We start from the raw sequence: 18,657 nt of genomic DNA, 5'->3' as shown, positions 1-18,657 counted from the left end.
AATGAGGCAATGTATAGGCTATGAAAATCTGTAACTAGCAAACATGATAAACCGTAACCTAAGTCCGACAGATAAACACAAATTACTCTAATCTTTTTTTCGTGGCTAGTTAGCTGGTTGTCTGTATGGCTAGCATTAGGTAGTGAAAGTGACAGCTTGACGTTTCGCGAGCACAGCACACATTTACAGCCACACAACTTTTCTAGCTAGCCTGACAGACAAACCTGTTAGTTAGCTAGCAACCATAGGAAGCAGCTTGGGTGAATTAATTCGGTAGAAACAAGACAAAACAACCAACTAGTTGACGAAACAGGGCCTACAGCTAAACACTGCTCCACCACTGATGTGCTCGCCTGTATCAACCCAGTGATCATGACAGGACTGGCTAATCTGAGAGCTATTCCTCAAGTTTCACATCATCAAACATTGACAACGCCAAACATATATCTGCTGTTTACTTATTTCACTCACCTCAACATCATCATCACTTTCAAAGTGCAAGGACATAAAAAAATATATAAAAATTGGTCATTTAGCAGACGCTCTTATCCAGAGAGACTTACAGGAGCAATTAGGGTTAAGTGCCTTGCTCAAGGGCACATCGACAGATTTTTCACCTAGTCGGCTCGGGGATTAGAACCAGCGACCTTTCGGTTACTGGCACAACGCTCTTAACCACTAAGCTACCTGTCCGAATCCGTATCACCAACCAACATAGATACAGCCTCTTGCACAGTGAAAAGTCGTGGCTGCTTCGGTGCTGTCATTTTGAGTAATGAAGTGAAAAAAACGTAGAAATTCATATCATAACCTGTTTCTGATTGATGACAACAGCCACGTGAATAAGACAACAGGTTGTTAGCAAGTTAATTTAGCAATATTGACAAAGATATTATTGTTAGAAAAACAAGGCAGTTTGCGGACGCTATACTAATTTAAAGAATGGCCGTTGACAGCCGCTATGGGCAGTGTTGCCATTTAACAGTGTTGCCAACTCCTCAGTAAGGAAAGTAGCTATTGGCTGTCCTAAAAGTATTTAAATGATGTCATCATCTAATTTGCATAATTGGCCATGCGCATGTAATTGTGATGGACGCTGTAGGAGAGAGGAATAATGTCCTGGGAGAGACAAAAAGTGAGTAAAAAACACCCTAAATATGTTTAGAACTACAAATGTCGATTCTTGTTTTTTTATGTCACAATTCCAACCCTCCTCCTTTATCCGAGGTTGGGACCAGCAAAAGTGACCCAAAAGAGACACTCTGACGGAGTTACTTCGTTTTTATTATTTTTATTTTAGTTTTCTTAAGTTTGGTTTGGTTTTAAACCTCATGGTCCACTTAGGAGCCTACAACAAGTCACAGTAAAACATGAACATTTTTAACCATAACATTTAAAACATTTTTTTGTATACAATCTATATTAACAATCTAAATGGACCAAAAACAGACAATAGAAAAAACTGTCAATGGCAATGTGAGAAAATGATGGTAACTAGTCTGGCCCTAATTCAGGTTAATTGTTTTTTTTTTTTCAGACCCCCCTCCACACACACACAGGCTGTGCTGGCTCACAGAAAGAGTGGATCATCGTCATTTTGGTCAAGGCACTCTATGGCAGGTTTAGCAACTGAGGGAGCTGACTTAAATTAGTAAGCAGCTGATGTGCCAAAAAGCTGCAAAACATTATCAGGCAGCTGGTGCTCATAGCAAGGCTCACCAGACAGCTTCAGTCCATATCGAATGTACAGAATGGAGTTAAGGGTCTGCAAGTACATCCGATTTCTAAGTTTGCTTTTTACCACACTCATCTGGTTGAATACTCTGTCGACTTCAGCATTCGAGTGTGGCAAGGACAACACAGAAAGCAGGCATGGCAAGTTCTTGAAACGTGTTGATATCAGCTGCATACCTGAACTTCCAAATCTCACTCCAGAAGCCCAGTGTGTTTTTTGTCTCATTCCATTTACTAAGATGAATGGCACGCCATTGCTGGACAATCTTGTCTATCTCTGCAGGGGAGTAGCCAAGGAGCTTGGCTATTTTTTCTATTTCTCCAGGGCTCTTATTATGCTTTAGAGTTTCCTCCACATTGAACAGTACATTGACATGTACTGCAATGCTTCGATGTTGTCCAGCAGTCTCACCCTCAACTCATTAGTGAGGGAGATGGTGAAGGCTACACACCGCTTTTGGACATTGTTTTCTTCCTCAGGCGCAAGGTGGAGCTCAGCTGCCTTTGACTCAAAAAGGTAACCAAGGTACAGTTTGGGACTGATGTATCCATCTATTGGCCCTTTGAGTACATCAACATTTGCCAGTGGATTCAGTACCCTGCTGCTCACAGACTTGATCAGGCTAACCAAGCTGTCAAGTAGCTTAAGAGGATCTACTTGCTCTCCCTCAAAAGCCTTGATGGCCAACTGTACCTCACCCAGCACTGACTTCAAAAAAGTCAGATACTCCATGTACAGTGATCCTCAAAACATATTGTATAACACCTCAGCCATGTAGCAGTGTTCACTGGACTTGGTAACTGCGAAATGCAGCCTAAGCTCCTCCCACTGGTCCAAAATGTGTGAAACAGCGGGTTCAATGGAGAGCCAACGTGTGGAACACACCTTGGTTATCTGTAAAGGTTTCTCCCCACAGTTGATGGTCTCATATGGCCTTGTAGGCCTCCCTGCGCTTTGGAGACACTGAAAACCAGTTATAAGTCTCTCGTACCAAGTACTCCACACTACGGGGGATGGTGTCATTGGAAGCATGACTTACAGCAAGCTGCAGAGAGTGGCAGATCCAGATCTTTGAGGCCATACTCCTCCTTCAGCACTTTATGGACCCCATTGTTAATCCCCATCATAACATAGGCATTGTCAGTCCATATCCCCAGGAGTTTCTCTTTTTTAAGACAATACTTCTCGAGGAAAGCCACAACAGCACGGGCTATAGATTTGGCATCTCCTCCCTCCAACTCAACAAGCCCGAGAAATGTTGATACAATTGTCTGCATGGTGTCACTAAAGTACCTTATCACAACCCCCAGGTATTTAGAAACACTTACATCCGTGGACTCATCGAGTAGGAGGTTGAAACGCTGGTCACCCACATCTGCAACCAACTTTTTCAGAAAGTATGGTACTAGAACACCATTAATCATTTCTGTGCACTTTGTCCTGTGCATTTTGAAGTGGGTAGCAGCAGTGGAGTCTGAGAAAGCAGCTCTACATGCTTCTCCAATGTGATCACATGCCAGCATGGAACAGTGTTCAGCGATAGCTAATGCCATGGTGGCCTCAGCCTTTTTTGCAGAGTCAATTTTTTTGACCCATAATTGGCAGCTTGTTTTGGGTGGAACTGTTATAAGGCTTTGTGTAGAAATCAGCCTTACAATACAGGCAGTATGCCCGTGTATCATCTCCAATAAACGGCTTCAACCAGCCTTTGAATTCAGGGTTTGATTCCCACTCCTTTCTGTATTTTTGAGTGTACAGTTTTGACTGAGACATGATGAGCTAGCCAGCTAGATGTTTAGCTTATGTCACAGAGAGGCACACACACAGTGGACGAGGTGAGTAAGTGACTGAGGCTGTGTGAGTCAAATGCAGTGATTTATTTTTGTGCAGTGATTTATTTTAGACAAAGAACATTTTACATTTACATCCCACCCTGAATGTAAGTCAGGGTGGGATCAGCCAGCGGCGGCTTCCCGCATGCGCGATTCATTTGCAGTCTGGACGCAGAGGGGTGAACATCTCCTGCTCTGATTGCAGCTGTGAGGGACTGCTGCTCGAGGACTGGGCCACCTGTGAGTGCTTTGGGACGGGGGTGGGGCCCACGGCAGCACCCGCTGCTCGTTGAGAAGAGTAAGAACGATATGTGCTTTCACATCAGAGTCTCCAAAAGTCTCCAATAACACCAGAAAAAGTCACTAGATTTGTTGCTAGTCGCTTTTTTGATAATGTGTCGCTAGAGGGGTCTGAATACTCGCTAAATATAGCGACAAAGTCGCTAAGTTGGCATCACTGGCTATGGGTTCTAAAGGGTTATTGTCTTTTTTTTCCTCAAAGATCTACACAGAATTCTCTGTAATGTCAAAGTGGAAGAAAAATTACAACTTTTTTAAAGATGAAATTAAAAACAAAAAACTAATATATCTTGATTAGATACGTATTCAACCCTGAGTCGATACATGTTAGAATCACCTTTGGCAGCAATTACAGCAGTGAGTCTTTTTGGGCAAGTCTCTTAAAGCGCTGTCAATTTGGTTGTTGATCATTGCTAGACAGCCATTTTCAAGTCATGCCATAGATTTTCAAGCCGATTTAAGTCAAAACTATAACTAGGCCACTCAGTAACATTCAATGTCATCTTGGTAAGCAACTCCAGTGTATATTTGGCCTTGAGATCTAGTTTATTGTCCTGCTGAAAGGTGAATTTGTCTCCCAGTGTCTGTTTGAAAGCAGACTGAACCAGGATTTTGCCTGTGCTTAGCTCTATTCCGTTCCTTTTTATCAACAAAAAAAACCTCCCTAGTCCTTGCTGATGACAAGTATATCCATAACATATCCATGTTTGGAAATATGAAGAGTTGTAATCAGTGATCTGTTGTGTTGGATTTGCCCCAAACATAATGCTTTGTATTCAGGACAAAAAGTTAATTTTTTTGCCACATTTATTGCAGCATTACTTTAGTGCCTTATTGAAAACAGGATGCATGTTTTGGAATATTTTTATTCTGTACAGACTTTCTTCTTTTCATTCTGTCATTTAGGTTAGTATTGTTGAGTAACTACAATGTTTTTGATCCATCCTCAGTTGTCTCCTATCACAGCCATTAAACTCTGTAACTGTTTTAAAATCACCATTGGCCTCATGGTGAAATCCCTGAGAGGTTTTCTTCCTCTCCGGCAACTGAGTTAGGAAGGACGCCTGTATCTTTGTAGTGACTGGTTGTATTGATACACCATCCAAAGTGTAATAACTTCACCATTCTCAAAGGGATATTGTATTTTTTTTAACCCATCTACCAATAGGTGCCCTTCTTTGCGAGGCATTGGAAAACCTCCCTGGTCTTCGTGGTTGATTCTGTGCTTGAAATTCACTACACGACTGAGGGACCTTACAGATAATTGTATGTGTGGGGTACAGAGATGCGGTAATCATTCAAAAATCATATTAACCACTATTATTGCACACAGAGTGTGTCCATGCAACTTATTATGTGACTTGTTAAGCACATTCTTACTCCTGAACATATGTAGGCTTGCCATAGCAAAGGGGTTGAATACTTATTGACTTAAGACATTTCAGCTTTAAATGTGTTATTCATTTGTACAACAGAATACCACTTTGACATTGTGGGGTATTGTGTGTAGATCAATGGCACAAAATCTCAATTTAATCCATTTTCAATTCAGGCTGTAACACAACAACATTTGGAAAAGTTAAGGGGTGTGAATACTTTCTGAAGGCACTGCACCATGTTGCCATGTTTGCTTGGGTTTGCAGATACAAAAGAGTGACTGTATCACGTATCTTAAGACATTACCCAAACGTTTTCCCTTTAGTTAAAAACCTAACATCAATATTTTATCGACTCGACTGAAAATACAGGCATAACCGATTCTGCCATCTTTTGCACATGGAGTCGCTGTTACGCTAAAGCCTGAATTATCATAGGTTAACCTTGCCATCACTCACCCGATCACCGCCTGCAACCATAAAATAACACAGTAATGGCCAATAACTCAATTTCCACTTCCTCGCCTCAATCTGCATAATGTAGATAGAAATTATCTGTACTTCCATTTCCCATGGCCCAGCACATTAAAGTTAAAAGCAACAACCCAGCCAGGACAACCTTTCCAGTCAGTCTCGTCAGCTGCAGCAGCAGCAGCAGTAGCTGTTGGTGGGACCAGGGCTTGGGGAAAGTAATGAGATCATGCTAATGTCGAGTTATTGCTGTATGTGACATTTCAGCTGATTGGGAATGGGTTATCTCCAAGTAAAGGTGCCGCTCCATTTCAGTCTCAGCCCCATTTCCTCCTGCTCACACACAGAAACACACACACACACACAGGAGAAATAACTGATACCGGCACATTTCTTTGAATAGCGAGACCTTAGAGACTTTATGATGTCTGTCGCGGGAGCAGTGGGTAGATATTATGCCACAGTACTGCTGATGTCTGGGGAAATGTTATTTTATGTGATGTGTGTTGACATTTGATAACATATTGAGGGCCAGTGTTTCTGTAATGTGGTACCTGCTGCTGTTGTGTACAAGACACAGCTACTGTAACTCTTTAGAATTTCCACCTTGAGTGGCTCCTGCTTTCAAATATTCAACGAACAGGTTTCCAAATGTCACGTTGTAGTGTCTGATGTATAGCCTACACGCTACCTTCATCAATGCTGCAGACCATTTGAAAGGTTGATTTCTATGCATCTTGGATCTCACACCTGTTTAACCTGCTTGCAAGTACTGTTTCATGCTCAGAAGACCGCTAGAAAACAGAAGTATGTTTGCATATATGTGTCAAATTCAAGGGCTGCTGGTATGAATTTATTATGGTTCTGTGTATTTATATAATAAAAAAGAAAAGGTGCAACACTCGCTCACCATTACAAACTTTTTGTTTTATTTAGGCTAGGTTAAAAGATTAACATTTCGGCCTTCAATGGCCTTCATCAGAAGGCCATTGAAGGCCGAAACGTCAAATAAAACAAATAATCTTTAATGGTGAGCGAGTGTTGGGCCTTTTCATTTTCAATTCTGATAAAAATGTTGGGTTGCAACTCGACTCACGTTGGTTGAGCGCCCTCCACTTCTTTCCATCTGTGTATTTTTATGAAATGAACGTTTGAGTTATGTGGCTTTTTGGGAGATATTTAAGATGAAAAGAAAAGTCCAGGAAACTGCACTTCAATCATGTGGGGGTTTTGGTAATACTTTATGCACCGCTGTATGCTTTCTACTTTTAAAAACAGATGTTTTTGTGTTCTTTTTCAGGCCACAAATTTGTCACTGAAGGGGAATATGTTGATATGACAGCGATCAGTAAAGAACAGTCGGGATCGTATGAATGCATCTCCTCCAATGACATCTCAGCCCCAGATGTGAAGACAGTGAAAGTCACAGTCAATTGTAAGCAAGAAAACAAACAATGACGCCAAACACCACAACACTCAAACAAATCTAAATGGTCAGCTTATCTGTTGCTATTTTATCAGCTACATGGTTTTCCCAGGCTGTTGTTGATCCAAACTTGTTTTAAGAGCTTATTAGGGTTAAGATCATTTTAGAAGCCTCTTGTTAGTTTAGCATGTTAGCTCGAGTGTACATTGGTATCAACAGAACATATACTGACGCACCTTACAGATTATTCAGAATAATAGATACTTCACCTGTTTGAAACAGTTCACTTTAAAGGACATCAAAGTAATGGCTATCAGGTAGTTATACACAGCAATATATGACATCATACACAGCGGGAAGAATTCTTGCCTGCAGAAATCAAAAGCATAATTTCAATCTGTCAAGACTGACAAAACAGGCTCTTTCCAATGTGCTCCCTCCTGTGAGGAATTTCCACATTAGGAAGACCCAATAGTGGCAGTCTTGGAAGATCAGATTTCTGTTGTTTTGATTTCTGTAAGCAGGAAGTTGCCCCACTGTGTCATATTGCTGAGTCTACTTTTAATGTTAAGAATATTCACTGCTATAAAACTCATTAAATAACCTCAATTTCATACATCTTACAGACGCTCCCTTCATTTCGAAGGCCAGGAGTACAGGTACACCAGTTGGCCAAAAAGGGGTGCTCCAATGTGAGGCCTCTGCTGTTCCTGGTGCAGATTTTGAGTGGTACAAAGAGGACCGCAGGTAAGTCCTAATAGATGTTTTAGAAAAGAGTCTTAGGTTTTAAGGGTCTCAGTTTTGGCCTTTGTTGGTTGTAAGGAGATGTAAATCCCCCAGTTGTTTTTATTCTCCACTGGCAAAATATAATTTTGTCTCATTAAGAACTTACTATTCAAATTACTTTCTTTGGAGAACAATTTCTAATCTAAACCATCATGGCCACCAAATGCGAGTTGTATTGTTTTGCATAATTAGTTTCTGTCAATGGGCTGCGTTGCTTGGACAACCTCTGAGAAAGTACAGGGGGTTATAATGAATGACTACGCTTCACAAATAAATCTTGTTTCGACACGAACTGGCACAAGCCAGTGAAGCGTGGGGAATATTAGCGGTGCAGCCAAAGAGAAAATGTTACACAACGCAGGTTGTTGTACAGCGATGCAGAGCAGTCGTCTCAGCACGACCTAATGAGCTGTGTTCAGTATTAGGGCTCTAGAGACTTATTTCAAAAGTATTTTTGTCCATAAGTTCCCGAGACTAATAGTCTTTACCAACTGTAGCATTCATACTTGTGCTGAACCCTTCAAGGACATACACAAATGCCAACACAGCAATGACCTCAATGGGCCTTGTTCAGTCAAACTTGACTGGATTATACTGACATTGTTGACAGACTACACCTACACTACCCAAATGCAGTGGTTCTCAACTGGTTTTGCCTCAGGACCAAAATTGAACCAGGTTGTCTCAGTCACGATCCAATATTCGCATCCCAATTTATTGGGGCCAAAATACAATCTGGAAAACAATTTTTTTATGGTCTATTGATAGAAAATGTGCCAATTATATGACAAGGGAACAACAGTGCCACCTTTTTCATTGTCGATAATTCAATTTTGCCCATATGAATGTTAAGACCATAAAATCAACCAAATCCGCTGAAAATACTGTGATTGAAGAAAAATAGTTCAGAGGTTAAATTATAAAAAAAGATCTACACACTTTCTAACTGGTTTTAGTTGTTTAGTTCAGACAGGAGTATTTTTCATTAACTTTGTTTTATTATGATTATATATGTGTATATATATATTTGTTTTACTCAGACACTCACAACCCATTCAAAACCTCCCCCACCAGTTGAGGGCCAAATTTGATTGATATAAGAAATACCCATCAAATTCACGGCTACGGGGATTTGTTTTTGATAAACATATAGATATGGGATTCCAATATCAACATTTAAGAATGTATTTTCTTCTTTACAGACTCTTCAATGGGCTGAATGGGGTTAAGATAGAGAACCAAGGTAAACAATCCATGCTTATGTTTTTGAATGTTTCTGAAGAGGACTACGGAAACTACACTTGTGTGGCCATGAACACCATGGGGATCACCAATGCAAGCATAATCCTCTACGGTAAGACTGCCTACTGTTAAAGTACAACATCGCTTTAATATACGTTATTGTGTTATTGTGTGCACTGGGATGCAATTCTAGATGCAATAATATATACAGTGGGGAGAACAAGTATTTGATACACTGCCGATTTTGCAGGTTTTCCTACTTACAAAGCATGTAGAGGTCTGTAATTTTTATCATAGGTACACTTCAACTGTGAGAGACGGAATCTAACACAAAAATCCAGAAAATCACATTGTATGATTTTTAAGTAATTAATTAGCATTTTATTGCATGACATAAGTATTTGATCACCTACCAACCAGTAAGAATTCCGGCTCTCACAGACCTGTTAGTTTTTATTTAAGAAGCCCTCATGTTCTCGACTCATTAAGTGTATTAACTGCACCTGTTTGAACTCGTTACCTGTATAAAAGACACCTGTCCACACACTCAATCAAACAGACTCCAACCTCTCCACAATGGCCAAGACCAGAGAGCTGTGTAAGGACATCAGGGATAAAATTGTAGACCTGCACAAGGCTGGGATGGGCTACAGGACAATAGGCAAGCAGCGTGGTGAGAAGGCAACAACTGTTGGCGCAATTATTAGAAAATGGAAGAAGTTCAAGATGACGGTCAATCACCCTCGGTCTGGGGCTTCATGCAAGATCTCACCTCGTGGGGCATCAATGGTCATGAGGAAGGTGAGGGATCAGCCCAGAATTACACGGCAGGACCTGGTCAATGACCTGAAGAGAGCTGGGACCACAGTCTTAAAGAAAACCATTAGTAACACACTACGCCGTCATGGATTAAAATCCTGCAGCGCACGCAAGGTCCCCCTGCTCAAGCCAGCGCATGTCCAGGCCCGTCTGAAGTTTGCCAATGACCATCTGGATGATCCAGAGGAGGAATGGGAGAAGGTCATGTGGTCTGATGAGACAAAAATATAGCTTTTTGGTCTAAACTCCACTCGCCGTGTTTGGAGGAAGAAGAAGGATGAGTACAACCCCAAGAACACCATCCCAACCGTGAAGCATGGAGGTGGAAACATCATTCTTTGGGGATGTTTTTCTGCAAAGGGGACAGGACGACTGCACTGTATTGAAGGGAGGATGGATGGGGCCATGTATCACGAGACCTTGGCCAACAACCTCCTTCCCTCAGTAAGAGCATTGAACATGGGTCGTGGCTGGGTCTTCCAGCATGACAACGACCCGAAACACACAGCCAGGGCAACTAAGGAGTGGCTCCGTAAGAAGCATCTCAAGGTCCTGGAGTGGCCTAGCCAGTCTCCAGACCTGAACCCAATAGAAAATCTTTGGAGGGAGCTGAAAGTCCGTATTGCCCAACGACATCCCCGAAACCTGAAGGATCTGGAGAAGGTCTGTATGGAGGAGTGGGCCAAAATCCCTGCTGCAGTGTGTGCAAATCTGGTCAAGACCTACAGGAAACGTATGATCTCTGTAATTGTAAACAAAGGTTTATGTACCAAATATTAAGTTCTGCTTTTCTGATGTATCAAATACTTATGTAATGTAAGAAAATGCAAATTAATTACTTAAAAATCAAACAATGTGATTTTCTGGATTTTTGTTTTAGATTCCATCTCTCACAGTTGAAGTGTACCTATGATAAAAATTACAGACCACTACATGCTTTGTAAGTAGGAAAACCTGCAAAATCGGCAGTGTATCAAATACTTGTTCTCCCCACTGTATATATATTAGGGGTGTAACGATTCGTTTTAACAACGATTCGATTTGTATCACGATTCGTGGTTGTCGATACGATTCAAGGACGATATTGGTTCATTTAGAACGATACGATCCGAAACGATTCAGTGACTTGAAATCGATTCAGTAACCTTTTAGCCAAAAATTCAACCAGTGTGACTGAAATAAATACCTGGATACTGGACAGTGCAGGTGAAGTTTCCTAGATTCCTGTTTCTTGTAATGGAATCAGGTATCAATTAATTATGAATATAAATAAACAAGTAAACAACAATGAATGGCAAATGCATTCACATTTTATTTGAATAAAGTGCAAACAACACTTTAGGTTGAATTAACAGGATGTTAAAATTGTCTGATCTCATTTTCAATATTCAATACATTTTCAATAAAAGTACAGTAAGTGCAACCAACATTTCAACAGTAGGTTTACCTGCTACTTCTGCTTTTGTTTTTCAACATAAAAATATTACAATATTAATATCAAAAATAAAGTGCAACCAACATCTCTTCAGGTTGAATTAACAGTAGGTTTACCTGCTACTTCTGCTTTTGTTTTTCAACATAAAAATATTACAATATTAATATCAAAAATAAAGTGCAACCAACATCTCTTCAGGTTGAATAAAGAGTAGGTTTACCTGCTACTTCTGCTTTTGTTTTTCAACATGAAAATATTCAATATTAATATCAAAAATAAAGTGCAACCAACATCTCTTCAGGTTGAATTAACAGTAGGTTTACCTGCTACTTCTGCTTTTGTTTTTCAACATGAAAATATTCAATATTAATATCAAAAATAAAGTGCAACCAACATCTCTTCAGGTTGAATTAACAGTAGGTTTACCTGCTACTTCTGCTTTTGTTTTTCAACATAAAAATATTACAATATTAATATCAAAAATAAAGTGCAACCAACATCTCTTCAGGTTGAATTAACAGTAGGTTTACCTGCTACTTCTGCTTTTGTTTTTCAACATGAAAATATTCAATATTAATATCAAAAATAAAGTGCAACCAACATCTCTTCAGGTTGAATTAACAGTAGGTTTACCTGCTACTTCTGCTTTTGTTTTTCAACATAAAAATATTACAATATTAATATGAAAAATAAAGTGCAACCAACATCTCTTCAGGTTGAATAAAGAGTAGGTTTACCTGCTACTTCTGCTTTTGTTTTTCGACATTACAATACAAATACAGTATTAATATCAAAAATAAAGTGCAACCAACATTTCTTCAGGTTGAATGAGCAGTGGATGAACCTGCTACTACTCTCATTTTAATAAACAAACAATATTCAACAAAAGATCAAGTGTAACCTACTAGGCTACTCTTCAATGACTACAGATTTTTTTTCAAAAATATCAACTGATCAACATGATCTGGCCGCAGAACACTTCTCTGTGCATTCACTATGTCGCCAGCAGTACTAAAAACTTGTTCTGCTGGCACACTGGTGCCTGGAATGCACAGGTACCGTTTAGCAAGGGTGGAAAGTACAGGTAGCTCTTTCTCCTGAGATCTCCACCACTTCATGGCATTTTCAGTCAAAGGCAACGCATATTTTGCTCGGTACCTTAACACCTCTGCTCTGGCTGTCTCGCTTGTGGATTTTCTTTCTCTTTGGGTGAAGGAATCGCCAAACAGCGCATCTAAGGCTTTCTTCTTACAAGGAGGTGACTCATTTGGAGCTACAATATAATAAATATATTTCAAAATATAGTCATGTTTCTCATTAATACAAAACAACAACAATCTTTTATTGGTATCACATGAAACACACCTGTGGTCTCTTCATTGAATCCTGACAGCTTTGTGCTTGAGCTTCCCTCGTCTTCCTCCTGATTTCCCATTGCTTGCATCTATTGATGTAAGAATGTGTGAACTGTTCAAATTTCTGCTCTGTAATACTGCACACATAAATTTAGAGGAAGATAAAGAACAGATGAGATTTGAGAGAGGACAAATGAAAGGGGAGAAGAGAAAAGAGCAGTGGAAAGAGGAGAGAAGAGTTACCTGGTGGGACACTTCTGCCTCAAAAACCAGTTTTGTGTAGACCTGTTCTCTGTCCTCTTTTTCCAGGTAGGGCAGTTCTTTAAATCGCGGGTCCAACGCTGATGCTGTTTAAAGAACAAGAATATTGCATTCATTGCATTATTAAATTAAGTTGACCTGAAATTGCAAGTGATGACCACCTCCTCATACACAAAATAATCAGAAGATTAAACTTTAGTATGTTTAAAAGAAATGTGGCACAGTGATGATGTAAAGCCACCATGAACTAAGAATTGTATTGCAGATATCTTGTTTACTTTTCCATATGAAAAAACAACTCAAATTCAAACTTGAAAACGCAAAGGTGTGGCATTTTACAAATTAATACAGTCTAATAACCTAAAATATTAACCAAGTTGATTTTAATTAAGACTCCAAATTAATTACCTATGTTGAGAGCATCTTGGGTGCCTCTGTAGCGTGTGGAGAGGTCACTGGCCATCACCCTCTTAATCTCTGCAACCAGGGTTGAGTCGTCTTCGCATGGCTGTAGGTGTTTCAGCAGTTTTGCTTGAAGAGGAGCAATTACAGAGAGAGTTGGCTGGTCTTCTTCACACATCACAGTGGTTGCCATTTTGACAGGACCCATCAACTGAACAATGTCATCCATGTTGGCAATATCACTCTCACTCAGCGTGCCTACATCTGTGACCCTCTTTCGTAGATCCTTGGACATCAGAGTTGCCATTATAGCTGGCTGTTGTTCCAAAAAACGTTCAAGCATTTCGAATGAACTGTTCCATCTGGTGATTATGTCTTGGATCAGTTTATGTTTTGGTAAATCCATCAGAGTTAGTTTTTCCTGTAGGGCGTGACATGCAATTGGGCTGCGGTGAAAATATCCAACAATTTTTCGCACTTTCCCCAACAACCTGGAAGCACGGTCCACCCCCAAACCCTTCTGCGAGGCAAGGTTGAGTGTATGTGCGAAGCAGGTAATGTGTGGACTGAACTGGGCTTCTGCACCGGCCACAATCATATTCCTGGCGTTATCTGTGACGATGGCAGGATTCTTGTCGTAGATTTTCCACTCCATGCAGGCTTCACGCAGTAACGCGCCAATATTTTTACCAGTATGGGGTTCATTTAAAACTCTGGTTAGCAGAACAAAGGTCTTCATTTTCCACTCCGGATCAATGTGATGAGAGGTAATTGTCACATACCCTTGATTTGAGCATGACGTCCAGCCATCTGTCGTTATCGCTACTCGTTCAGCTTGAGAAAGCGACAGCTTCACATCATTCTTAGTACTTTCGTACAATACAGGAATAACCTTTTCTGAGAAGTGTGGTCGGCTTGGTATTGTGTACCTTGGCTCCAATGTTTGAATCATTTCACGGAATCCCGGATTTTCAACCACACTGTAGGGTCGCATGTCTTTGCAGATAAACTTGGCAATTGTTGCCGTGATGTTTTTCGCCCGAGCTGAGTTTTGGCCTAGTCTCTGACTAAACATGCAGGCGAGACCTGAGGCTTCTGCAGAGTTGACTTTACCTTTCGCTGCTGTAGCAGCGGGAACGCTGCAAGAGGTGCCTGGACGGTCGGTGTTGTGTGAAATCCCATGGCGCCTTAGTAGGTGGTTGGAGAGATTTGTCGTGTTGCCGTTGTACTTTACTTGACCTTTACATATCCTACAAACAGCGAGCGACTTATTTAGAACATCTCCGTCTTTGCAAAAGCCAAAGTGTTTCCACACACTGGACCGCAATGGTGGCTTGATAATTTCTCGCTCGTCGGCTTCTCCTCTGTCGTCCTCTATTGCTATGTTTTGTTGTCTTTGCGCCTTTGCGCTGCTGCTGGCGCGGGGCGATGACGTCACGGATAGGCAGACTGAATCGAGTAATGTTTAAAGCCTTTATCATTAAAAGTGCTAAGAAAAAACATCCATATAAAGTCTGACGTGCTTAAATCCAATGGGTTATTTCCTAGTATCGATACAATCGATTTATTACATTTTAAAACGATGTTAGATTGATATATGTTGTCCAAAAGGCCAACTCGCCGAGCACAGATCGATGTAGTTGGATCATAGGAATATAAATCGATACATCGATGTAGTAGATGGATCGTTACACCCCTAATATATATATAGCTGTCATATTATATTATGTGGTTTCGTGACAATGACCACAAGAGCAGCTGCGGCTGCATTTACACCTCTAACATCGCCTAAACAAAAGCAATGATATGCTATGCAGTTGTCGGTAACCGTGGGTTAACACTGATCTGATTGAATCCTGGCCTAAATGTAGATGTCTCTGTCTGTGTGGTGGGGTGTAATGCAGATCGATACATTTTGTTTGTCAGTGGTCTTATTAATCTGTGGGAGAATACTCCACAGTGAACCAAACTTGCAGTTATGTAATGTAGAATAAAGCCATAAATTAATTCATTTTAACATTGTTGCTATGAATAGGACAAAAAGCAGAAACTTCTTTTGATTATCTCTAGGGGCATATTATGTGAAAGAGCTGAGCCTCTTTGGATACAATAGCTATTGAGCGAATACAATAGCTCAGTATACAAATTTGTTGAGTCATAGAAAACGTCTTAGGGTAGCATTACAGTTCATCCACAATGTTTGGTCAACTTTTCCTCTGACTGCAGTTCCAGCAGTTTACAAAGACTAACAAACTGTAAGAAACACATTAAGAAGCCATTTTATCCATCCTACATGATTCTATTCTCAACGTTATAAAGGCCCAATCATGAAAAATACATTCTAGCCTCAGTCGTGCTCCTCAGTTCACATGCCAAGGGATTTGGGGGAATGTTTGTTTTGTACTGCTTGTTTCTTTTTGATCATCAAAGGGGATAGAATGCCATGTCATCTCTGATATGAATGATGGGTTTGCGTGGAAAAAGCTATTTGAGATCCTTGCTATGCTTTGTTAAGATGACCAGTGTCTGATGGAGCTGGTGCTCCGTTTTCAAAGGAACCTGTCCTATTCAATGTGCAGGAGGAATCCATCTTGTTGGTTTTATGCCTAGCGTTACTGCTGATGATGACCTCTTTGCAGTCCATCCCCTAAATTACTTTTCAGGAAAAGGCTCTAAAGCCAACAATCTTTTTTTTGATAAGGCATCTAAAGTTGTCAGTTAAAGCCAATAGAACCCACACTGTTTTAGTTGTGGAAGGGGAGATAGGTGGGGGAAGCACTGCCTCTTGAGATGCCTTAGTGACGTTAATATCAAACTCTTTTTCCCAACAGGCCCCGGGACTATGATGCACGATGTGAACAGGGCAGCCCTGTCGCCCCACTGCTCATTCTGCCTCCTGCTGACTGTTTTCTTGTTGTTCCTGCTCAAGTTTTGATGCAACACGGTTTATCCTCAGCTTTACTCAGCACTGAACAACAAGACTCTTGGTACCAGAAGAACAAAAGGAACAAAAGGAACCACCAATAACATAGTTGATTCGCTCTTCTTTTTTTTTTTGGGGGGGGGGGGGGGGGGGGGGTGCATTGGCGGTATGTCTTCTTTTGGACAAAAACCAGAAGACGGGACACATCTAGGGAGGTGGGGAGGGAGAGGGTCGACATGGCTGCTGATCTGAGGTGATGGTAGTACTACCAAGTTTGTGTCAATCTAAACTTTTATATGTAAAAAAGGGAAACAAAAAGTTCATGTATGTGTTGATAGTTGACTGGTTTTACCCAAATATTGAGGTGTACATTCGGATTACTGGTGTGTCATGTGCTGTTTGATCTCTGTACAATAACATAAGTTTTTCTTAAGTAAATGACAAAAAATGAAAACATGCATTGTGATTGTTGAATTTACTGTATTTTTACAGTTGTATGCAACAGAATGATAACAAAAACAGACCATTCAATATAAACAATGTCAACTTCAGTGTAACAGTGTGCTATCATTTCTGAGGCAGAACTTTACAATATCAAATATTTAAGGAATTTATGTCCATGCACAGCAAAACAAACACTGTTAAAGCATAAACAGCACTGACAATTTTTTTGGGGGGGTTGTCACTAAGAAGAACTGCATAGTCCAAGACAAATTATGACAGTACGTTGTCTGAAATTGGCTTACACCTTTTTGAAAGGAAGTTGAGGCAGGCAGGGCTGATATATACAGGCAGAAATGTACAATTAAAACAGGTTATTCATTGCACAAACAATTCGGTCTCCTGCTGACTATACACTGTAGTGTCATCCCACAATATACCATTTAGCTCATGTGGGTGTCTACAAACAAAACGCAAGTGGTTAAATAAAAACAACATGATTCCAACAGGATATAAATTATGTAGAAATGTGTACTGCACTCCCCACTACATGAAGTGAAGAGAAATTAGTCATTGATCAAATGTTGTGATTTCTCTCTTTAAATGGTAAGACATGAGAGAGACTGTAAGTCAGGCCTCTGCATTGACCAGAGATGGATTGAAACGCAGTCAATGTCAGTAGGTTTGTGTCTTTTCACTGTTTTAGGACATTTCCAAATAAACAATGAAGCTGGTCTGTATATTGGATGTGCATAGCTGCATATCTTTTGAACAGAAAGGCTTCTGATTTAAGAATGGTTTCCTAATTACGTTGCCTGATTACCTAAATTACTGTCACAATCAATTATAATTCTGCAAAGAGCATAGCAGAAATTCACTGAACCACGTTATGTATTTCCTCCAGTTTAGAATGTGTGTTTCTCATGTGCTTTACCTGCATGGTTTACTGTTTGCTATAGCATTGCCGATCCCCCGTGTCATAACATATAGCGGCAACAATTTGTTTTGAGCAATTGTTTTGATCAAGTGAGTCCATGAATCGCAATGATGTAACCATTATGGTGAGTAATTAACATGTCAGCTGGAGATAAGGTTTTACATTGTCCATAAATGATGAACTGTTAAAACAAAGAAGTCCTCAGTCCTTTTGAGTATGTGACACAATACTACCCATTATAGCCCACACAGAATGAAACAACGTACAGTATGCGAGTCATGTCTAGATTGAGGCTGTGTGCAGTGAAGTGTAGGAATATGCTTTGTATCCAATTAAGATCACATGCGTATCAAATGCAGGCTCTGAAGTTTTCATTATAAAATATCCAGTGAAAAACAATTAATTAGTTTTAACAAACATAGCTTGCCATTTGATCTCACTACAGTTATCCCCCCCAGTAAATATAATTGAGAAAGATACTGTAAGTGAATTTTATCAAAATAACCTAAACTGGAACAGAAATATGACTTTCAATCCAGACTGCACAATTATTAAATGTATTGTTACATGGTAACACAACTAACACCACAAGTTGACACACACATCTGTTAAAACACCATATAGCACTACACTGTAAAAGTAAGCATTCAATGTGCTACACAGAGACTCATTTTGAATGCCTCAAGCGACCTTTTAATGTTTGACGGAAGTCCTGACCCCAGTGTTCTATCAATCAAAGGGTGGAATGATAAAGGCTGAGGATAGGTCTGTCCCCAGTCTCTCTATCAACTATCTATTTGGAGGGCTCAAGCTGTTACATCTTCCCTTTTTCTTTCAGATGAATAAGAACTATTCAATGTCACAGCTGTCACTTCTGATCAGCCTTCGCACAGCCACCCCACAATGCCATCAACAC

General features: G+C 40.2%; 1 protein-coding gene and 1 long non-coding RNA gene across 2 annotated transcripts in view; one reads left to right on the top strand and one right to left on the bottom strand.

Annotated features, from left to right (window-relative positions):
• The window catches only part of LOC311142860 (opioid-binding protein/cell adhesion molecule-like), a gene marked incomplete at both ends in the record, with an annotated part of 201,114 nt that extends 184,739 nt beyond the window's left edge, over positions 1 to 16,375 (top strand). The window contains 4 exons of the mRNA XM_084178558.1: positions 7,015 to 7,149; positions 7,767 to 7,887; positions 9,129 to 9,280; positions 16,272 to 16,375. Of these exons, the coding sequence (XP_084034684.1) occupies positions 7,015 to 7,149; positions 7,767 to 7,887; positions 9,129 to 9,280; positions 16,272 to 16,375 (512 nt within the window). The remainder of the gene's footprint in view (positions 1 to 7,014; positions 7,150 to 7,766; positions 7,888 to 9,128; positions 9,281 to 16,271) is intronic.
• Positions 12,455 to 13,703, bottom strand: LOC311142861. Its single transcript, XR_014614390.1, has 4 exons — positions 13,447 to 13,703; positions 13,021 to 13,124; positions 12,788 to 12,866; positions 12,455 to 12,695 (listed from the first exon to the last, which is right to left on the bottom strand). It is a non-coding gene; the product is annotated as an uncharacterized lncRNA (long non-coding RNA).
• Positions 16,376 to 18,657: the final 2,282 nt, after the last annotated feature.

This window comes from Coregonus lavaretus (assembly GCF_964263955.1).
Source record: "Coregonus lavaretus genome assembly, chromosome: 15".
NCBI classification, from domain to species: domain Eukaryota; kingdom Metazoa; phylum Chordata; class Actinopteri; order Salmoniformes; family Salmonidae; genus Coregonus; species Coregonus lavaretus.
This window is presented reverse-complemented; position numbering and strand designations above follow the sequence as displayed.